This window comes from Dryobates pubescens, chromosome 11 (genome assembly GCF_014839835.1).
Source record: "Dryobates pubescens isolate bDryPub1 chromosome 11, bDryPub1.pri, whole genome shotgun sequence".
NCBI classification, from domain to species: domain Eukaryota; kingdom Metazoa; phylum Chordata; class Aves; order Piciformes; family Picidae; genus Dryobates; species Dryobates pubescens.
Window position 1 is genome coordinate 37,033,965 of NC_071622.1, and position 23,605 is coordinate 37,057,569.

General features: G+C 53.3%; 1 protein-coding gene across 1 annotated transcript; it reads right to left on the bottom strand.

Moving 5' to 3' along the window:
• Window positions 1–213: 213 nt before the first annotated feature.
• LOC104306011 (gastrula zinc finger protein XlCGF26.1) lies at window positions 214–18,284 on the bottom strand. The gene is made up of 3 exons (XM_054164979.1): window positions 18,107–18,284; window positions 16,790–17,995; window positions 214–296 (listed from the first exon to the last, which is right to left on the bottom strand). Exons 1-3 carry the CDS (start codon window positions 18,282–18,284, stop codon window positions 283–285), a joined length of 1,398 nt encoding a protein of 465 aa, XP_054020954.1. The 3' UTR covers window positions 214–282.
• Between the last annotated feature and the right edge of the window lie 5,321 nt (window positions 18,285–23,605).

Below are 23,605 nucleotides of genomic sequence, written 5' to 3' on the forward strand. Positions count from 1 at the left end.
GTAGGTTTTTAAGGCCAGGCTGGATGTGGCTGTGAGCTGTCTGATCTAGTGTGAGGTGTCCCTGCCCATAGCAAGGGGGTTGGAACTGGATGATCTTTGAGGTCCCTTCCAACACTGATGATTCTATGATTCTGTGATTACTTAAAATTTACTGTACAGGACTTCACAGATACAGGCAAGCAGCTTTCCTCTTCTAGCAGAGTCAGCTTTCCACTGTGATAAGGCTGCTGTGACACCAAGACTGATGAGAAGCTTGATGTGGGTCACCGGTTATGTGGCAACTCAGGACAGAGTTTCTGCATTAAGTAAGAGAGAGTAAACAGCTATGATAGATTATCCTCCCAGTTCAGTTTTGTAATGCTGATTATTTTGCAGGTTAATTGTGGTTACTACACAGTTTCAGACTCTTGCAATACACCAGTGAGGCCTTTTGACAGCACCAGAGCCAAAAATCAGTTGAGAAGTCTTCTGATTCCACAGTGTTTTATGGAATGCAGACAAGCACACTTGCTGTAGCCTGTGTCACTGCAGGAGGGAGAAGCCCTGCGGTTCATGTTTGAAAAGACAGAACCAAAACAGAACAATCTGCTAGACAGGACAGAAACAAGAACTGGCCAGCTGAAGATCTTTCCCCAGCCATCAGGTGTGGTGCACCTGCTCTCGCACACAGGACGCCTTAATTCCATCAATAAAATCAAACAGTCACGCCAGGCTGTCCTCCCCTCCTTGGCCTGCGTGCGCCCTCCAGTGCTCTGCAGCAGGACACATGCTGGAGCCCAGGCTGTGACAACCAGTGCAGATGTGCTACAAGGCTCTTCTTTCCACCTTATGGTGAGAAGTTTTCCCACTACTGGGATCCTTCTCCTGGCACAGGCTCTTGAGCCTATGACAGAATCCCCCAAAAGGATCCAAAGGAAATATCTTCCCCTGCAATTCCTGCCCCTAACTGTCACTGAATGAGAGAAGTTCAGAGGAGGACCCCTCAGGGGTCTCCTCTTCCAGCAAAACATGCCAATATTTGGGTTGGGGTTAGGGGTTAGGCTTTAGGGTTAGGATTAATGTTAAGGATTAGTGGTTAAGGTCAAGGTTTAAGGGTAAGAGTAGTGTTAGGGGATAGGAGTTAGGGTTAGGCTTTACTGCTAGGGTTAGGGGCTATGATTAAGGTTTAGAATTAAGGTTAAGATTAGGTTTTAGGGTTAATGTCTGACATCATCTCTGGATGTTGGTAGGTTTAGGGGTTAGAGCCTAGGTTGGTAGGGTGTGGCATTGTTTGTGGATGTGGGTTAGGCTGTGGCATCATCTGTTGCTGTGTTGTTTTACAGGTTCACAGGCATGTGGGGAATGAGGATGTTGGTTTGTGGACAAGAGGAGTGGGGAATGGCACTAGGCACTATGGCACAAGAGGTGGGTGCCTTGGTGATAGAGGATATAAAGAAGGCAGAGTTGCTGAATGCCTTCTTGCTCTCCATCTATACTGCTGGGGACTGTCCTCAGGAGCCCCAGACCCCTGAGGCCCCAGAGGAAGACAGGACAAAGGAGGAGTTTTCCTTGGTTGATGAGGACTGGGTTAGAGAACAGTTAAGTCACCTGGACATCCATAAATCCATGGGTCCTGGTAGGATGCACCCACAGGTGCTGAGGGCGCTGGCAGAGGTCATTGCCACACCACTCTCCACCATCTTTGGTAAGTAATGGCAGACAGGAGAGGTGCCTGGGGACTGGAGGGGGGCAAATGTCACTCCAGTCTTCAACAAGGGTAAGAAGAAGGACCCAGGTAACTCTAGACCAGTCAGCATCACCTCCATCCCTGGGAAGGTAATGGAGCAACTTCTCCTCGGCACTGGCCTTAGGCACCTGAAGGACAAGCATGGTTTTACCCAGGGGAAGTCATGTCTGACCAACCTGATAGCCTTTGATGAGGACATAACCAGGTGGATAGATGATGGTAGAGCAGTGGATGTGGTTTACTTTGATTCCAGTAAAGCTTTTGACACCATCTGCCACAGCATCCTTGCAGCTAAGCTGAGGCAGCATGGACTGGGTGACTGGGGAATGAGGTGGATGGGAACTGATTGAAGGGAAGAAGTCAGAGAATTGTGGTCAATGGGATGGAGTCTAGCTGGAGGCCTGTGTCTAATGGAGTCCCTCAGGGGTCAGTACTGGGACTGGTGCTATTCAACAACCTGGCTGAGGGCACAGAAGGCACTGTCAGCAAGTTTGCTGAGGACACCAAACTGGGAGGAGTGGCTGACACCCCTCAGGCTGTGCTGCCATTCAGTGGGACTTGGACAGGCTGTGAGTTGGGCAGGGAGAAACTCAATGAAATTCAATGAGGGCAGGGGGAGAGTCCTGCACCTGGGAAAGAACAACGCCATGGAGCAGGGTAAGTTGGGGACTGACCTGCTGGAGAGCAGTGAAGGGGAAAAGGAAGGGGGGATCCTGGTGGATGGGAGGTTGACCATGAGCCAGCAATATGCTCTTTTGGCCAAGAAGGCCAATGCCATCCTGGGGTGGATTAGAAGGGCTGTGGTTAGTAGGTCAAGAGAGGTTCTCCTCCCCCTCTACTCTACCCTGGTGAGGCCACATCTGGAATATTGCTTCCAGTTCTGGGTCCCTCTGTTCAAGAAGGACAACAGGGAACTGCTTGAAAGAGTCCAGCACTGAGCCACAGAAAGGGGAGTGGAACATCTTCCTTATGAGAAGAGCCTGAGGGAGCTGAGGGCTCTGTAGCTTGGAGAGGAGGAGCCTGAGGGATGACCTCATTCATGTTGATCAAGATGTGCAGGGTGAATGCCAAGAGGATGGAGCCAGGCTCTGCTGGGTGATGCCCAATGACAGCACAAGGGGCAGTGGTGAAAGTTGAGGCATAGGAAGTTCCATGGAAACATGAGGATAACTTTTTTCCCTGTGAGTGTTACAGAACACTGTAACAGGCTGCCCAGGAGCAGGGTGGTGCAGTCTTCCCCTCTGGAGATATTCAGGATCTCTCTGGATGTGTTCCTGTGTGAGCTGCTCTAGGTGCTCCTGCTCTGGCAGGGGGGTTGGACTGGATGAGCTTTTGAGGACCCTTTCAGCACCTAACATTCTGTGCATAGAGGCTCCAGTGGTCAACATAGAGGCTCCATAGGCCTCTATGGAGATTAGCACGGTCTGTATAGAGGCTCCATAGGCCTCTATAGAGGCTACCACAGTGTATACAGAGGCTACACTGGCCTCTGTAGAGGCTACAATGGTCAGTATAGAGGCTTCATAGGCCTCTATAGAGGCTCCATCAGCCACTATAGAGGGTCCATTGGCTTCTATAGAGGCTACATAGGCCTCTATAGGGGCTCCACAGGCCTCTACAGAGGCTACCACCGTCTATATAGAGGCTCCGTTGGCCTCTGTAGAGGCTTCAATGGTCTATATATAGGCTCCATCGGCCTCTATAGAGGCTCCATTGGCATGTATAGAGGCTCCACAGGGCTCCATAGAGGCTATGTGGGGCTATCTAGAGACTGCATGGGGCTCTCTAGAGGCTCCATGGGGCATCTTATGGCTCTATAGGGGCTTCATAGGGCTCTCTAGAGGCTGCATTGGGCTCTATAGAGGCTCTATGGAGGCACCACAGGGCATGCTAGGGATTCATAGTACTCTACTGAGGCTCATTAGGGCTCCATAGAGGCTGTTTTGGGCTCTATATAGAATAGAATAGAATAGAATAGAATAGAATAGAATAGAATAGAATAGAATAGACCAGGTTGGAAGAGACCTTCAAGATCATCATGTCCAACCTATCATTCAATACCACCCAATCAACTAAACCATACAACCAAGCATCCTGTCAAGCCTTGTCCTGAACACCCCCAGCAACGGCGACCCCACCACCTCCTCAGGCAGCCCATTCCAGTGGGCAATCACTCTGTCTGTGTAAAACTTCCTCCTTCCCTGGCACAGCCTGAGGCTGTGTCCTCTTGTTCTGGTACTGGTTGCCTGGGAGAAGAGACCAACCTCCGCCGCACTACAACCCCCCTTCAGGTAGTTGTAGAGAGCAATAAGGTCACCCCTGAGTCTCCTCTTCTCCAGGCTAAGCAACCCCAGCTCCCTCAGCCTCTCCTCACAGGGCTGTGTTCCAAGCCCCTCACCAACTCCGTTGCCCTTCTCTGGACACACTCCAGCAACTCAACCTCCTTCCTAAACTGAGGGCCCAGAACTGGACACAGGACTCAAGGTGTGGCCTAACCAGTGCAGTATACAGGGGCAGAATGACCTCCCTGCTCCTGCTGGCCACACTGTTCCTGATGCAGGCCAGGATGCCATTGGCCCTCCTGGCTTCCTGGGCACACTGCAGGCTCATTTTCAGCCTACCATCAATCAGCACCCCCAGGTCCCTCTCCACCTGGCTGCTCTCCAGCCACTCTGACCCCAGCCTGTAGCTCTGCATGGGGTTGCTGTGGCCAATGTGCAGAACCTGGCACTTGGATGTGTTCAATCTCCTGCCCTTGGCCTCTGCCCATCTGCCCAGCCTGTCGAGGTCCCTCTGCAGAGCCTCTCTACCCTCCAGCAGATCAACTCCTGCCCCCAGCTTGGTGTCATCTGCAAATTTACTGATGATGGACTCAATGCCCTCATCCAGATCATCAATAAAGATGTTAAAGAGCATGGGGCCCAGCACTGATCCCTGGGGCACACCACTAGTGACTGCTATAGCATCTATAGAGGCTCCTCAGGGCTCTATAGCAGGTCCATAGGGCTTTTTAGAGGCTCATAGTGCTCCACATGGGTCTGTTGAGGCTCCATAGGGCTAGGCTCGGGTGGAGTAGGCCAGGCTAGGGTGGGGTAGGCAAGGATGGGGTTGGGTGGGGTAGATTCTACATGGCTACATAGACGTCTATAGAGGATCCACAGGGGTACATAGGTCTCTACAGAGGCTCCATAAGGCTCTATTGAGGCTCCATAGGTCGCTATAGAGGCTGAGTTAGGCTCTACAGAGGCCCTAAAGAGGCTCAGTAGGGATGTGCACACACTCCATGGGGCTCAACACAAATTCTATATGGTCTCCATAGGCCTCTATAGAGGTGCTCAAAGACTGTATAGAGGCTCCATAGGCCTCTATAGAGGCTCACACGGGCTCTACAGAGGTGCCACGGGCCTCTGTAGAGGCTCCATAGCCCACTATAGAGGCTCCCACGAGCTCTACAGAGGCTCCATAGGCCTCTATAGAGGCTCCCATGGTCTATATAGAGGCTGCATAGACCTCTATAGAGACTCCAACAGTCTATATAGAGGCTCCCATGGTCTATACAGGGGTTCCATAGGCCTCTATAGAGGCTCCAGTGGGCTATATAGAAGCTCCCACTGGCTCAGTAGGGGCTCCATAGGCCACCATATAGGCTCCCCAGGTCTATATAGAGCCTCCCATGGTCTATAGAGAGGCTCCATAGGCCTCTATAGAGCTTGAATGTTCAATGTAGAGTTTTCATAGGACTCCATAGAGACTCCCACAGGCTCTACAGAGGCTCCCTAGGCCTCTATAGAGGCTACCATGGTATACATAGAGGCTCCAACTGTCAATATAGTGGCTCCATAGGCCTCTATAGAGGCTCCAATGATCAATATGGAGGTTCCTTAGGCCTCCATAGAGAATCCCAAGGGCTCTTCAGAGGCTTCATAGGCCTCCATTGAGGCTCCACGGGCTCTACAGAGCATCCATATGTTCTATAGAGTCTGCTTTGGGCCCTATAGAGGCTCTATAGGATGCTTCAGAAGCTCCAGAGGGTTCCATAGGGATCTATAGAAGTTCTTTAGGGCTCTGTAAGGCACAGTATAGGCTCCTTAGAGCTACATAGGATTCTATAGTGGCTCCTTAGGGCTCTATAGTGGCTCACTAGAGGCGCTGTAGAGGCTCCATAGGGCTCCACTGCACTGTATAGAGGATTCTTAGGGATCTATAGAGGCTCCCTTGGGCTCCATGGGGCATTACAGAGGATACAGAGGACTCTGTATCTGAGGTCCATTAAGGCTCCATAGTAGTCCATAGGGCTATATAGAGGCTCCATAGGGTATTATAAAGGCTCCATAGGTCTCTATGGAGGCTTCCACGGGCACTACCGAGGTGCCATAGGCTTCTGTAGAGGATCCACAGGCCTCTATAGAGGCTCCCACTGTCTGTATAGAGGCTGCGTAGGCCTCTAGAGAGGCTCCAAAGTTCAATATAGAGGTTCCATAGGCCTCCATAGAGACTCCCATGGGTTCTTCAGAGGCTCCATAGGATTCTATAGAGGCTCCCACGGGCTCCACAGACGCTCCCATTGGCTCAATATGGGCTCCATAGGCCACTACAGAGGCTTCCAATGTCTATATAGATGCTCCCATGGTTTATATAGAGGCTCCATAGGCCTCTATAGAGGCTCCCACAGGCTCTATAGAGGCCACCACTGGCTCAATAGGGGCTCCATAGTCCACTATAGTGTCTCCCAAGGTCTATATAGAAGCTCCATAGGCCTCTATAGAGGCTACCACAGTCAATACAGAGGCTTCTCAGCCTTCCATAGACACTACCACAGTCTATATATTGGCTTCAAAAGTCAATATAAGGTCTCCATAGACCTCATTGGAGGCTAGCACTCTCTATGTAGACACTCCATAGGTCTCTATAGAGGCTCCCATGGGCTCCATAGACACTCCCATTGCCTCTATATGGGCTCCATAGGCCTCTATAGAGGCTCCCACTGGCTCTACAGAGTCTCCTTAAGGCACTATAGAGGCTCCATAGGCCTCTACAGAGGCAACCACAGTCCATCTAGAGGCTCCATCAGCCTCTATAGAGGCCGATGCAGCCTCTATAGAGGCTACCATGGTCTACATAGAAGCACCAACAGTCAATATAGAGGCTCCATAGACCTCCACAGAGGCTCCAATGGTCAATATAGAGGTTCCATAGGCCTCCATAGAGGCTCTTCAGAGGCTCCATAGGCCTTTACCTAGGCAGCCATGGTCTGTCTAGAGGCTCCACAAGTCTCTCTAGAGGCTATCATGGTCTACTTAGAGGCTCCTACGGGCTCTCCAGAGGCACCATAGGATTCTGTAGAGGCATAATAGGCCTGTATAGAGGCTCCCACTGTCGATATAGTGGCTGCATATCACGGTATCACAGTATCACAGTATAACTAAGGTTGGAAGAGACCCCAAGGATCATCGAGTCCAACCTGTCTCCACAGACCTCACGACTAGACCATGGCACCAAGTGCCACGTCCAATCTCCCCTTGAACACCTCCAGGGACGGTGACTCCACCACCTCCCTGGGCAGCACATCCCAATGACGAACGACTCGCTCAGTGAAGAACTTTCTCCTCACTTCCAGTCTAAACCTCCCCTGGCACAGCTTGAGACTGTGTCCCCTTGTTCTGGTGCTGGTTGCCTGGGAGAAGAGACCAACCCCTTCCTGGCTATAAACACCATTCAGGTAGCTGTAGAGAGCAATGAGGTCACCCCTGAGCCTCCTCTTCTCCAGGCTAAACAATCCCAGCTCCCTCAGCCTCTCCTCGTAGGGCTTGTGCTCAAGGCCTCTCCCCAGCCTTGTTGCCCTTCTCTGGACACGTTCAAGTGTCTCAATGTCCTTCTTAAACTGAGGGACCCAGAACTGGACACAGGACTCAAGGTGCGGCCTAACCAATGCAGGGCACAATGACCTCTCTGCTCCTGCTGGCCACACTATTCCTAATACAGGCCAGGATGCCATTGGCCCTCTTGGCCACCTGGGCACACTGCTGGCTCTTGTTTAGGCAGCTGTCAATCAGCACCCCCAGGTCCCTCTCTGTTTGGCAGCTCTCCAGCCACTCTGACCCCAGCCTGTAGCTCTGCATGGGGTTGCCGTGGCCAAAGTGCAGCACCTGGCACTTGGACTTGTTGAATGCCATCCCATTGGACTCTGCCCATCTGTCCAGTCAGTCGAGGTCCCTCTGCAGAGCCCTTTCTATCCTCTAACTGACCAACATCTGTTCCTAACTTGGTGTCATCTGCAAACTTGCTGATGACTGACTCAACCCCCTTATCCAGATCATCAATGAAGATGTTCAAGAGGATGGGGCCCAGCACCGATCCCTGGGGGACACCACTGGTGACTGGCTGCCAGCTGGATGTGGCACCATTCACCACCACTCTCTGGGCTCGGCCCTCCAGCCAGATCCTAACCCAGCACAGAGTGTTGTGGTCCAAGCCACGAGCTGACAGCTTAGCCAGCAGTTTACTGTGGGGGACAGTGTCAAAGGCCTTGCTGAAGTCCAGGCAGACTACATCCACAGCCTGCCCCACATCCACCAGACGGGTCACCTGATCATAGAAGGAGATCAGGTTGGAGAGGCAGGACCTGCCCTTCCTAAATCCATGTTGGCTGGACCTGAGCCCTCTGCCATCCTTCAGGTGTGCAGTTATTGCCACCAGGATAATCTGCTCCATCACTTTCCCTGGCACTGAGGTCAGGCTGACTGGCCTGGAGTTTCCAGGTTCCTCCATCCGGCCCTTCTTGTGGATGGGGACCACACTGGCCAGTTTCCAGTCATCTGGGACCTCTCCAGTGAGCCAGGACTGGAGGAAAATGATGGAGAGAGGCTTGGCAGCTCATCTGCCAGCTCCCTCAGCACCCTAGGATGGATCCCATCCGGTCCCATGGACTTGTGAGTGTGCAAGTGGCTCAGCAGGTCCCCAACTAATTCCTCATGGATTTCCAGGGCATCACACTGCTCCCTGACCCTATTGCCCAGCTCAGGAGGCCACTCATCCTGAACTCCTGCCTTGCTGTTAAACATTGAGGCAAAGAAGGTGTTCAGGACCTCAGCCTTTGCCTCGTCTCCAGACACCGTGTTCCCCTCCAGGTCCAGTAAGGAGTGGAGGTTCTTCTTGCCCTTCTTTTTAGTGTTGATATATTTGTAACAATGCTTTTTGTTGTCTTTGACAGAGGTGTTCAGCTTCAGTTCCAACTGGGCCTTTGCCTCTCTAAGTTTATTCCTACATAATCTAACCATTTCCTTGAACATACCTCGAGAAGCCTTCCCCTCCTTCCAAAGGTGACACAGCCTCTTTTTTCCCCTTAAATCCTCCAGGAGCTGCTTGTCCATCCAGGCCCAGAGCCTTCCCCGCCGGCTCATCTTTCGGCACATGGGGACCGGCAGTTCCTGTGCCTTCAAGAGCTCCTGTTTGAAGTAGGTCCAACCCTCCTGGACCCCTCGGTTCATGAGGGTTGGTACCCAGGGAACTTTACAAATAAGTTTCTTAAAGAGGCTGAAGTTTGCCCTCCTGCAGTCCAAGGTGAAGGTTCTGTTGGTGCTCCTCCCTATCCCCCTGCATATTGAAAACTTCACTATCTCATGGTCACTGCACCCTAGGCAGGCTCCCACGGTCACATCTCCCACCAGCCCTTCCCTATTGGAGAGCAGCAAGTCAAGCAGAGCATGTCCCCTGGTAGGCTCTCTGAACAGCTGCATCAGGAAGCAGTCCTCCATTCGCTCCAGGAATCTTCTGGCCTGCCTCCTCTCTGCTGAATTAAGATCCCAGCAGATATCTGGCAGGTTGAAGTCCCCCACGAGGACAAGATCTGATGATCTTGAGACAGCCTCCAGAATAATGTAGAATAATTCATCAGCCTCCTCATCCTGGTTGGGTGGTCTATAACAGACTCCAACCAGGATGTCAGATTTGTTAGGCTGCCCTCTGATTTTAGCCCACAGGCTCTCAATCCCCTCATTTTCCACCTCAAGTTCTGTGGCAGAGAGTCACTCCCTAATATACAGAGCCACCCCTCCACCTCTTCTCCCTCGCCTGTCTCTCCTAAAGAGCCTGTATGTGGGAACATCAGTTACGAGCGGTGTGAGCAATCTGGCAGTGCAGGCCTAGAGCCTGACATGGTGGTAGGCCATGCTCAGCAGAAGTGCAGAGCCAGCTACCAGTATGCCAAAACAGTGCTGTGCTTGCAGGACTGTAACTAAAACAAGATGCTGTTAGCTAGAAACATAGTAAGTTATCTCAGGACAACAGGACATGCACCTGCATCGACAAACCTCATGTGTCATCCATAGTTGGACCAATGATCTACAATAGTGTGATGTGTGGTCACTCATAGGGGACCAATGAGTCCATGCCAACAAGGCATACCAAGGTTATATAAATTGTAGCAGTTTCCTTGCTACGCACTTCTTCTCCTCCTTTTCCTCCCTGTCCTATCTCCTTTCCTTCCATGCTTTACTGTGCCATGCTTTCACCATAGGCCTGAGCCATAGGCCTGCAATACTGGAACAATAAAGGATCAATACCCGATCATATTGGTCAGCCATATTGATTCCAAGAACCTCCGTCGTCACCATATCTGGCTAAACCTGTAACCCCCCAGTGCAGCACTCCAATCGTGCCTGTTGTCCCACCATGTTTCTGAGATGGCAACTACATCATAGTCACCCTGGTGGACCAGGACCTCCAGCTCCTCTTGCTTATTGCCCATGCTGCGTGCATTGGTGTACATGCACTGCAGCTGGGCTCCCCACCTCTCAACTGACCCTACCTTGTGCCCTACTCTTTCCTCTGCAGAGGGACCAATATCCTCACCCACCCCCTTCAGACCTAGTTTAAAGCCCTCCTAATGAGCCCTGCCAACTCCAGTGCTAGGACTCTCTTACCCCTTCTAGATAACTGCACCCCATCAGGACCCAGCAGGTCGGGTGCAGTAAAAGTTGTCCCATGACTGAAGAAACCAAAGTTCCACTGCTGGCACCGTCCCCTGAGCCAATTGTTGATGGCATGGGTTCTGTTCCTCTCTCCCCTGCCACTGAGGGAACTGAGCAGAACACCACTTGAGCTCCTGCCCCATCAATCAATTGTCCAAGGGCCCTGAACTCCTTCTTAATTGCCCTGGTGCCCTTCTTGTCGATTTCATCACTCCCAGCCTGTATTACCAGCAGAGGGTAATAGTCAGAGGGATGGATCAGCTCTGGGAGTCTCCTTGCAATGTCACTTACCCGCGCCCCAGGTAGGGAGCAGACCTCCCTGTGGGATGGGTCGGGATGACATATGGGTCCCTCAGTACCCCCTAGGAGAGAGTCCCCAACAACTATAACCCTTCTCCTTTTCTTTGTAGAGCCGGTCATTATAGCTGGTGGGGACCGCTTGGCCTTAGGCTTGGCCTTAGGCTCCTCTCCGGAGCTGGCCGTTACAGCTGGTGGGGACCGCTTGGCCTTAGGCTCCCCTCTGGATGGCTGCTCCTCAGCCCTCTCATCCCCACTGCCCTTGGCCTGCAGGGTCTCATACTTATTATTCAAGGGCAGCGGAGGAGGAGAGGGCCGGGGTGGATTTCTCTTGCCACCCTTGGCAGGGACCTGTATCCATCCCTCTCTGTTTCCAGGGACCCTTCCCTCAGCAGGGGAGATCTGCAGAGCCTTCTCCCACAAATCTAACTCCCTTTCACTTTCCCTTATTGTCCTTAGCCTAGATACCTCCTCCTTCAGCTCAGCCACTTTGTCCTTCAGCTCTGCCACCACGCTGAGGAGAAAGTTCACCTGCTCACACCTGACACAGGGGTCCTCTCCCTCTCCCTCTATTCCATCTGTCAGGCTGAAGCACTCTCTGCAGCTGGCAGCCTGGACTTTTTTGTTTTGCAAGCAGCCGCAAGGCTCTGGAGCCAAACTGGCGCCACGCGCACAGCCCGGCCGGGATTGAAACCGCCCGCTGCTGATGTCAGGCTCCCGTTGCCATGCACACTCGTGAGACCACGGTCCTGCCGGCACCCCTGCCCATCAGGACTCCCCCCGACCCTCAAAACCCCGAAAACAAGGCGAAAAGCCGAGCAGAAAGCTCACAAACCAAGAGGAGCTGTCCTGAAGCAGCGGTGCCGAGCGGCTATCGAGCCAAAATGATTCTATGAATTCTCCCTTGTCCTTATCTTCCTCTTCTGTGTCATGTTGGTGTTTTAGGTGTTAGGTGTTTAGGTGTTGGTCTGGTGTTTTAGGTGTTTAGGTGTTCAAGAGAGGAATGGACGTGGCCCTTGGTGCCATGGTTTAGTAATGAGGTCTGTGGTGACAGGTTGGACTTGATGATCTTTGAGGTCTCTTCCAACTTTGGTGATTCTGTGATTCTGTGATGTTCTTCCACACTGAATCCTTCTTGTGCTGTATCATCCCCTTCTCCTTTTGTGTCATCTTCTTCTTCCTTTTCTACATTGTTCCATATGTGCTCCGTGCCATCCTTCATTGGGTTGTCCCCTTCTTCCTTTTTTGCATCATCCTCTTCCTCTTCTGTGTCATGTTCCTTCTCCTTGTGCCCTTCCTCTTATTATACCTTGTCCCCTTCTGATATTCTGCCTTGTGCCCATCTGCATCCCGCCTGTGCCATCCCCTTCTTCTTTTGCCTTGTTCTCCTCTTCCTCCTCAGAGTTATTCCTTTTTCTTCTGTGTCTTTCTCCGTTGCATTGTGACCACCTTCTGCTTTCCCTTTTTCTTCTTTAATGGAGAACATGGTGGGCTTGGGAAGGCACATCATGGGCATGGGTGGAAATGGGGAAAAAATGGTGAAGATCTGAGTGACACAGAGGGAAAAGATGGGGATGAAGCAGCAGATGACAGCACTCAAGGGTGTGCTTGGGGAAAAGAAGGGTGAGAGACTGGGTCAGGCCTGGGAAAAGGTCACCCAGGAAGATGGGGCTGTCACCCTCCCTGGAGGTGTTCGAGAAGGGTGTAGATGTGCATGCTTCAGGACACAGGTCAGTGGTCATGGTAGCTGGGTTACAGTTGGATTCAATGTTCTTAAAGTTCTTTTCCAACTTCAATGATTTTAATGATTCTGTGATGAAGATGACTTCACCTTTTGTGTCATGTTTTTCCATGCCATGTACATCTTATTATTCTGTGTTGTCCTCTTCCTCTTTTGCTTCATCTTCTTTGTCTTCTACATTGTCCCTTATTTCCTCTGTGCTGTCCTTCATTGTGTCCTTCCCTTCTTCTTCATGTTGTCCTCTTCTTCCTCCTCTGCATCACGTTATTCCTTGTGGTGCCCATCCTCTTATTATGCCAAATCCTTTTTTGTGATCCTGTGTCCTCTCCTTCTGTGTCGTGCCTGCCTGTATGGTGCCCACCTGCATCTGTGGCAATGCATCCAGAACCCCTTCCCAACCCCTGGTGGAGTCAGCATGGGAGTGAAGACCAGAAATGTAGGAAAAGTGGGAAGGAGGAAGGCTGCTTTTTAATCTTTGTTCCGTGCAATGAAACCGAGGCAGTGTGGTCTGCATGATCAGGTAGTGAGGTGGATGTGAACTGGTTGAAGGAAAGAAGCCAAAGAGTTGTGGTCAATGGGATGGAGTCTAGTTGGAGGCCTGTGTCTAGTGGAGTCCCTCAGGGGCTAGTACAGGCCCAGTACTGTTCAATATATTCATCAGTGACATGGATGAGGGCACAGAGGGCACTGTCAGCAAGTTTGCTGATGACACCAAGCTGTGTGGAGTGGCTGACACACCAGAAGGTTGTGCTGCCATTCAGGAAGACTTGGACAGGCTGAGAGTTGAGCAGAAAGAAATTTGATGAAGCTCAACAAGGGCAAGTGTAGAGTCTTGCACCTGGGAAGGAACAACTCCATGGACCAGTATAGGTTGGGGAAGGACATGCTGAATAGCAGTGTGGGTGAAAAGGACCTGGGGGTCCTGGTGGATGGAAGGATGACCATGAGCCAGCAATGTGCTCTTGTGGCCAGGAAGGCCAAAGCCATTCTGGGGTGGATTAGAAGGGATGTGACAAGTAGGTTGAGAGAGGTTCTCCTCCCCCTCTACTCTGCACTGGTGAGGCTGCATCTGGAATATTGTGTACAGTTCTGGGCCCATCAGTTCAAGGAAGACAGTGAGCTTCTTGAAAGAGTCCAGCACAGAGCCATGAGGGTGATGAAGGGAGTGGAACATCTTCCATATGGGAAGAGACTGAAAGAGCTGAGGACTCTTTAGCTTAGAGGAGACTGAGAGGTGACCTCCTCAATGTTTATAAAGATGTGCAGGGTGAGTCCCAAGAGGATGGAGCCAGGCTCTTGTCGGTGGTGCCCAATGACAGGACAAGAGGCAATGGTGGAAGTTGAGGCATTGGAAATTTGACTTAAATATGAGGAAAACTTTTTTTCCTGTGAGGGTGACAGAGCCCTGGAACAGGATGCCCAGGGAGGTTGTGGAGTCTCCCTCTCTAGAGACATTCAAAACTCACCTGGATGAGTTCCTGTGTAATGTGGTATAGGTGATCCTGCTCTGGCAGGGGAGCTGGACTGGATGACCATTCGAGGTCCCTTCCAGCCCCTGTGATTCTGTGATTCCCTGTCTGTTGTGATGTGTGCAGGCAATGGTTAATTGTGCTTTGAAAGAGGCTTTTTTTATGTATAAAGAAGGGGGAGATGTGGGATTGAAGGAGATGAATTAATCACTTTTGAGCCTGAAACACAGCTTTCTGGTAATGAACCAGACCCCCTCTTTAAAATGGAACCTTGGGAGGTGGTAGGGTAGAGAGCAGACAAGGTAAAGGACATCTGTTGTTGACTTGGGCGGTGCACATGTTTGAACTGTTTGACCAATGACAATTTAGATGAGTTTTGTGTGGCTGAAGTTGAAAAGTCCTTCTAGAAACAGGCTTGCTGTCAAGTGCTGGCAAGAGTATATAAGCTTTGTGTGTTCTCCCCAGGATCTGATAATTTCTGAGGTATCTCATGGGATCATCAAGTCATCTGTGGTATCTCAGGGGTCTGAGTGAGTCTAGTGATTGATTGATTTTGGTGTGATTAGGAAACATGTTCCATGGGCTTGTGTGTTAATTCATCAGAATAGCAGAGTTAAACAATGATCTCCAATGGTTCCACCTAAAAAAAACCAGTTTAGTGGCTTCAATTTCAGAGTGTAGCTATGTCCCCTCTGCAAAGAGTAGCACAAGCACATTATGTTCTCTCATGTTGCCCTTAATATGCCACCCTGCCGCCCTGGGCAGGCGAATCAGTGGGAGCAAGGCCTGCTGCTGTCACAGCCCTGTTTTGGGGTGCTGATGGAGTCACAGCAGCCCCCGAGAACAGGCTGCCCTTGGGTGAGGAATGGATGAACCCCGACCTTGGATAACGCGATTCAGAAATGCAGAGAGGAGAGAATCTCAGCAGTGCTCTCAGAAGTCCTTTATTACAGCCCTGGCAGGAATCCACAGCATGAGAGAGTCTCAGAGTGGCCTTAACAGAAGACCTTAACAAAAGAAGTAGCTAGCAGAAGTCCCTCGCAGCCCTCACCCCACAATGGTGTCTGTTGCTCCATAATAGCTGTTTAAATTCTCTTTCTTATCAACCTCTTAACCAACAAACCCCAGCCACATCTAGAAGCTAAAATCATTTCCCAAGAAGCACTATCATGAATATGAAGACCAAAACCATTCTGTAATATCCTTGTTCTAAACATGGATTTAGGAAGGGCAGGTCCTGCCTCACTAACCTGATCTCGTCCTATGATCAGGTGATAGCCTGGTGGCTGTGGGGCAGGCTGTGGATGTAGTCTATCTGGACTTCAGCAAGGGCTTTGACACCCTCCCCCACAGCAAACTCCTGGCCAAGCTGTCAGCCCCTGGCTTGGACAGCAGCACTCTGAGCTGGGTTAGGAACTGGCTGGAGGGCTGAGCCCAGAGAGTGGTGGTGAATGGTGCCACATCCAGCTGGTGGCCAGTCACCAGTGGCATCCCCCAGGGATCAGTGCTGGGCCCCGTCCTCTTTAATATCTTCACTGATGATCTGGATGAGGGCATTGAGTCCATCAGTAAATTTGCAGATGACACCAAGCTAGGGGCAGGTGTTGGTCTGTTAGAGGGTAGAAGGGCTCTGCAGAGGGACCTTGACAGGCTGCACAGATGGGTGGAGTCCAAAATGATGGCATTTCACAAGTCCAACTGCCAGGTGCTGCACTTTGGTCACAGCAACCCCATGCAGTGCTACAGGCTGGGGACAGAGTGGCTGGAGAGCAGCCAGGCAGAGAGGGACCTGGGGGTGCTGGTTGACAGCAGCTGAACATGAGCCAGCAGTGTGCCCAGGTGGCCAAGAAGGCCAATGGCATCCTAGCCTGGATCAGGAACAGTGTGGCCAGCAGGAGCAGGGAGGTCATTCTGCCCCTGTGCTCAGCACTGGTTAGGCCACACCTCGAGTCCTGTGTCCAGTTCTGGGCCCCTCAATTTAAGAAGAATATTGAAACCCTTGAACCTTTCCAGAGAAGGGCAACAAGGCTGGTGAGGGGTCTGGAGCACTGCCCTGTGAGGAGAGGCTGAGGGAGCTGGGATTGTTCAGCCTGGAGAAGAGGAGGCTCAGGGGAGACAACTATCTGAAGGGCAGTTGCAGACAGGTGGGGATTGGTCTCTTCTCCCAGGCAAGCAGCACCCAAACAAGAGGACAGAGTCTCAAGCTGTGCCAGGGGAAGTTTAGACTTGAGGTGGGGAGAAAGTTCTTCACAGAAAGAGAGATTTGCCATAGGAATGATCTGTGCAGGGAGGTGGTGGAGTCACTGTCCCTGGAGGCATTCAAGAGGGGATTGGATGTGGCACTTGAAGCCATGGTTTAGTTAGTCATGAGGTGTTGGGTGACAGGTTGGACTTGATGATCTCTGAGATCTCTTCCAACCTTGTTGATTCGAAGATTCGATGATTAGCCCAGTAGACCCTGAGTGGGTCTACTTCTGCCTCCCCTGCACTGTGGGCTCATCACCAGTGTGCGTGAGGCGATGCTTGGTGAGCTCTGAGCTGCTCCTGAAGCTCTTCCTACAGTCAGGGCAGGTGAAAGGCTTCTCACCAGTGTGGCTGTGGCGGTGGTAAATGAGATTGCTCCTGCGGGTGAAGGTCTTGCCACAGTCGGCACAGGTGAAAGGTTTCTCACCGCTGTGGGTGAGTTGGTGGTGGATGAGTCTGGTACTCGTGGTGAAGTTCTTGCCGCACTCAGAACAGGGGAACAACTTCTCTCCAGTGTGGATGCGGCAGTGAAGAGTGAGATTGTAACTGTGTTTGAAGCTCTTGCCACAGTCCCTGCAGGTGAAGGCCTTCTCAGTGCTGTGCACACTGCGGTGCCTGGTGAGCCCGCTGCTGTCAGTGAAGGTCTTGCCACAGTCAGCACAGCTATATGGCCTCTCACCGGTGTGAGGGCAGCAGTGCTGGCTGAGGCCAGACTGGCTGATGAAGCTCTGTCTGCATTCGGCACAGGTGGAAGGATTCTTACTGCTGTGCACATGGCGGTGCTGGGTCAGCTGGTATCTACGGGCAAAGCTCTTGCCACAGTCAGCACAGCTGTATGGTTTGTCACCGCTGTGGATGAGTTGATGCCGGATGAACGAAGTTCTTGTGGTGAAGCTCTGGCCGCAGTCGGCACAGCTGTACGGTTTGTCACTGCTGTGGATGAGCTGATGCTGGATGAATGCGGTGCTGGTGGTGAAGCTCTTGCCGCACTCAGCACAGGGGAACAGCCTCTCTCCAGTATGGATGCGGCGGTGGATGGTGAGGTAGGACCTACTTTTGAAGCTCTTGCCACAGTCCCTGCAGTTGAAGGACTTCTCAGTGCTGTGCACAGTGCGGTGCTGCTTGACGGCACATCTATGAGAGAAGCTCCTGCCACAGTCAGCACAGCTGTAAGGCCTCTCACCCGTGTGAGTTCGGCGGTGGATGGTGAGGGCAGACCTGCTGTTGAAGCTCCTGCCGCAGTCGGCACAGCTGTATGGTTGGTCACCGCTGTGGATGAGTTGATGTTGGATGAATGCAGTGCTGGTGGTGAAGCTCTTGCCACACTCAGCACAGGGGAACAGCTTCTCTCCGGTGTGGAGGCGGCGGTGGATCTTGAGGTAGGAGTCGTGTTTGAAGCTCTTGCCACAGTCAGCACAGCTGTACAGACTCTTACAAGTGTGGGTGTGGCGGTGGATGGTGAGGTCACAGCTCTTGCTGAACCTCTTCCCACAGTCACCACAGACAAAGGGCTGGATGCCAATTTGGAGGCAGTGGTGCTTCACCTGCTCTGAGCCAGTTGGGAAGCTCTGCCCACACTCAGGGCACTGATTCAGCTGTCTGAGTGGCACAGAGGGACCTGCTCTGGCTTCATCCTCCTCCATACATTCTTTCTCCTCACCTTCATCCTCATCATTATCCTCCTCTTCATACTCATCCTCCTCACAGTCATCATGCTCTTCAGTATCATCATTCTCCATCTTGTAATCTTTTTGCTCCTCCTCCTCCTCCTCTCCCTTGGGACTGCACATTGGCTGCTCCAACTTGATCTCTGGGTGCTGCTTCTCCTCCCAGCTCATGTCTGGGACCTTCTGTGAGGCCATACTGTGGCAGGAAGGGGTCACAGCTCTGCAACAGGGAAGATGGAAGCACCTGAGCCCAGGACCAGAAACACTCAGATCCTGCATGAGTCATGACAGTCCCTGACTCCCAACACCTCCAAACACCCAGCTAGAGGAAAGAATGCAGAGGGGACCTCAAACCTTCACTTCTTGGCACGGTGTGGGCTCCAACCTCTAATACCCCAGGTTCCTGTGATCAGTGCCCTGAGGTAACCTGGGACTTACAACTCATTTTGTCCCACTCTCCCCAGGCCTAGCAGCATTAGCAGGGTGGTTCCTGGCTCAGGCCCTGCCATTTGATCTCTCCTGGCTCAGACAATGGAGGCAGCAGCACTGACCAAGAAAGAGCAAACAACCTCCAACCTTCTCCCGCCACTTTCTACACCCCAACCCCAACCAACACCTCCTGCACACAACTGACCCCCACCGGCCTGGGGAGTTCCCAGATTCACACCACAGCTGATGTCCTTCAGAGCCCCTGGAGAGGTGAAATGCAGTGGGCAGGATGGGCTGGAGGTGGTTGGGAGGAGCCCTGAAGGGTGGGGTCCTGCTGTTGCCACACTCTGGGTTCCTTACCTGCTGGGCTACTCCAAGGGGAAGATCTGCAGACTCTGCTCTTCCCCAGCACACAGGAGCAGGGATAAAGGGGAGAGAGGAACACAGCTCCTACAAGAGAAACAAAGGGCTCAGAGGAGAGCACTGACCTGCAAAGAATGGCTCAGCGCAGCCCAGGACCAGGCAGCACAGCTCAGCCTTGCTGGGGGCAGCTCCCAAGCCCAGCAGCACAGGCACAGCACACAGCCAGGGCTGCTCAAGATGGCAGGCCTCAACAAGTGCAGACTCAGCTCCTTGCCCAGCACACAGACCCCAGCACACAGCTGCAGGCCACCACCACAACACAGCTGCCTCCACACAGCCTCTCCAGGCCTTGCCTAAAGCTTCCTCCCACTGCCTGCCCAGGGTTCTGCTGCCTGCAGCTGCATTTCACAGCAGATCGTGCCCTGGCCCCACCTCTCCTCCCTGGCCCTGCCCACACCACACCCACTCTGTGCTCAGCTCTGCCCTGCACACACCTCTCTGCTGCCCACTCCCCAAGAGAAGATCAGAGCAGCCCTCAGGACACAGACAAAGGGAGCTTCATGATCCCTGCAGATGCAGCAAAGGGGGAAGGGACTTGCTCAGTTCTTGCTAAACCTCTTCAGCCCTCACTGGGATGCTGGAGGAGTCTCTGGCTCCTGCCCAAACCTGACCCCTCCAGCACCCTTCACACACCTGCAGCCCAAAGAGACTCAGTGGAAAGGGTTTGGCTTCCTTCTCTCCTTAACCATTTCTCTCAGCTTTCTCTTTGCAGCTCTCCTGGAGCTGCCACTCCACATCCCCAAGAGAAAATGAGGTTGGATGGGAGGGCACAGTGCCCATGGGCTGCAGTTCATCTCCCAGCTGACACATGCAGAGCTGCAGCACAATTCACTCCTTTCACCTCCTCAAATGCTGCCAGACTCTGCCATTCCCTGCACACACATTTGCCACCTGGGCCCTGGATCCCCTCCCCTTTTTGGGGGGACAAGGCCTAATTCCTGCCTGGCCATTCCCAGGCCCTTCCCTCATTCCCAGCCCATCCATGTCCCTGCTGCCTTGGCTGTCCCATGGCCCTGTGTCATCCACCTCCACTGCCCCTGCAGCTGGAAGGGTGAAGTGGGAAATGCTGTGGCTGAGGAAGCATCTAAGGAACTGGGCTGGAAGCAGCAGCACAAGAATGGAAAGGGCCTGAGACTAAAGGCTGGGATCAGCTGGAGGGCTGAAAGAACAGCACCAAGCCAAGGGGGGGTTACAGATGAGGGCTGGGGAGGGACCCTGCAGCCACCTCATGCAGCAACTGAGGAGAGGAAGGGGGACAGAGAGGGAGTGAGACCTCAGGTGACTCCTGCCATGGGGTAGGGCTGGGGTGGGTGGCTAGGAGCCCTGAGTGCCTGCTTGGGCTGTGCTGGAGGTCAGGAGGGGTCAGGGGACTGTCCTGAGCCAGGCAGGGTTTGGGGCTGTCAGCTTCTGGGGTCAGCTGCTGCCAGCACCATTGTAGGTAGGAGCCAGGCAGTGCCTCACAGCTGCTGAACTAAGCCTTCCCACCCCCTGCAGCCTTCACCCTCCATCTCTCCATCCATTGCTCCATCTCCACTCACTTCCTGCTTAGAGTCCCCAGGGCCCCACCAAGTCCCCAGGGTTGATCTACACAGCCAGCAGGGCCCAACAGAAGCCCCTGGATGAGAGCATGGAGAATCCCTGTGGTGGGTGGAAGGCACTGGGATGTCTTACACCAGAGAGTAAAGACCTCCAGAAGGGACAGCAGAGTCCAGAGGGACACCACAATGTGTCATCTCTCTTAGTTCATTCCCACAAGGCCTGCACCCACTCTACAAAGGAACAGCACAGGCTCTGCAGCCCCCTTTGCCCTTCCTCTCTACTCCCAGGAACATCTTCTGGGCTCTCTCTCTGCAGAGGAGCTTTGAGGCCTTGGCAATGCTGCCAACTATGGCCTGGAGCAGCCTGGCTCACCTGGGAGCTGCCCACCAGCATCTGTAACTGCATCTCTTGGGTATGGGGGCAGGGGGGGCAGAGAGGCATGGGGGAGGGGGAAGGCATTTGGGGCCTGGGGCTCTGGCCTGGTTTGGTGGAGCTCTGGAGGCAGCTTTGGCCTAGGCAGGTTGCTTGGGTCCCGTGGCCGAGGCGCACTATGGATTGTTGTGGGTTTGATGCTTGGCACTGTAGGATGCAGCTCTGAACAGCACAGCCATGGAAACTGCCCAATTCCATCCACCCCTCTGGGCACAGCTTGGCATCACCTCCTTTGACAGGGCTCAAAGAGAGCCTCTCTGCCCCCTTAAACCTAAGGCAATCCCCTGCAGAACAAGTTGGAGGAGCTCAAGCGGACAAGCTGCAGAGGGGGCCCAGGGCAACCTCCTGAGGTCCAACAAGAGCAAGGGCAGGGTCCTGCCCCTGGCCTGGCACAATCCTCACAATCAGCACAGGCTGGGGGAGGAGGGGAGAGGAAGCAGCCCTGCACAAAAGGACTGGGGGGTGCTGCTGGACAAGCTGCTGCACAGGAACAGAAAGACAGGGGGAGCCTGCAGCCCAGAAGGCCAAGGGCAGCCTGGGCTGCACCAAAAGCAGCATGGCCAGAGATGGACAGAGGCCATCCTGGCACTTGGCTCTGCTCTGCTGAGGCTTCACCTGCAGCACTGCAGCCAGCTCTGGAGCCCTCAACACAGGAAGGACAGGGACCTGATGGAGAGGGCCCAGAGGAGGGACACAGAAATGATCAGGGGCTTGCAGCAGCTCTGCTACCAGGACAGGCTGAGGGAGCTGGGGGTGTTCAGCCAGGAGAGCAGAAGAGAAGACTCTGGGGAGACCTAAGAGTGACCTTCTGGTACCTGAAGGGGGCTACAAGAAGGCTGCAGAGGGACTGTTTGCAAAGCCTGCAGGGACAGCACCAGAGGCAATGGCCTCAAACTAGAGCAGAGCAGATTGAGATTGGATGTGAGGAACAAGTTCTGCACCAGGAGGCTGCTGGAACACTCCACCAGTTGCCCAGGTAGGGAGGTGAGGGCCCAGCCCTGGAGATGTTCAGGGTGAGGCTGGACAGGGCTCTGGGCAGCCTGAGCTAGTGCAGGATGTCCCTGCTGACTGCAGAGGGGCTTGGACTGCATCACCTTTGCAGCTCCCTGCCAACCCAAACCACTCCAGGATTCTAGGAGTCTAAGTGCAGCCTCCAGGGAGATCAGGAAAAGATGAGGCAGAGGAGGACAAGGAAGAGGACAAGGAGGAAGTGCTGGGATGCTGCTGGCTGTTGGAGGAAGAGGTGGTTGGGAAAGAGGCTTGGGGCAGATGGTGCTGTGGCCTCTGGTGGAGGTGAGGAGCTGGTCTCATCCTGCTCAGCAGTGCAGTGCATAGGGCTGCAGTAGATGAAGTTTTGATGATAGGGAGATGAAACTTCATTTATTAGCTAAGGAAAAACCCAGCCTGCAGTTCAGTCCTTCCTGGAAGGTGGTTGGAAAACCCTGGAAGGGCTGCCCTGGTTCCTGGGCACGCAGGGCAGGCTGCGAACTCAGCACACCCAAACTGGCACCAGGTCAGGGCACTCCTTATTGATTCAGTACCTGCCTGCAAGGGCTTCACATCAGCATTGCCCTTCTCCCCCTCCCCACTGCCACTCACTGCTGTGGGGTTTGCTGTGTTTGCTCTCTTCTGCCCTCTGGGAGTGTGTGTGGGAAGTACCCAGGGGAAGGTTGAGCTCTGTGCAGCTTCTCCTGCAGCACTTGGGGTGCATGGCACACACCTTGGGCAGGCTGCTGCTCTCTCCCCACCCCATGACAGGCACAGCCACACAGAGCAGGTGCAGGGGGTGGGAGCAAGGCCACCCCAGCCACAAAAATTGGGCCAGGAGGTGGTGGGGTGAGGTGAGCCTGGTGGGTTTGGATGGGATGAAGGACATGGAGCTGATGGAGCAGCACAAATGATCAGGGGGTCGGAGCACCTCTGCTGCAAGGGCAGGCTGAGGGGGCTGGGGGTGTTCAGGCTGGAGAAGAGGAGGCTCTGGGCAGGGGGGAGACACCTTAAAGCAGCCTTCCAGTACCTGAAGGGGCTGCAGGAGAGCTGGGGAGGGACTGTTTGCAGAGGCCTGCAGTGACAGGATGAGGGACAATGGTCTGGAGTGAGAGCAGAGCAGATTCAGATTGGATGTGAGGAGCAAGTTCTGCACTGTGAGGCTGCTGGAACACTGCCACAGGTTGCCCAGGGAGAGGTGCTTGTGGCCACATCCCTGGAGGTATTCAAGGTGAGGCTCAACAGGGCTCTGGGCAACCAGAGAGCAGCCAGGCAGGAAGGGACCTAGGGGTACTGATTGACAGCCAGCTCAACATGAGCCAGCAGTGTGCCCTGGCCTGCATCCTGGCCTGCATCAGGGAGAGTGTGGCCAGCAGGAGCAGGGAGGGCTCAGCACTGCTCAGGCCACACCTGGAGTCCTGTGTCCAGTTCTGGGCTCCTCAGTTTCAGAAGGACATTGAGAGGACTTGAAGGTGTCCAGAGAAGGGCAACAAAGCTGGGGAGGGGTCTGGAGCACAGCCCTGGGAGGAGAGGCTGAGGGAGCTGGGGTTGCTTAGCCTGCAAAAGAGGAGGCTCAGGGGAGACCTTATTGCTGTCTACAACTACCTGAAGGGAGGTTGTAGCCAGGTGGGGGTTGGGCTCTTCTCCCAGGCAACCAGCACCAGAACAAGAGGACACAGTCT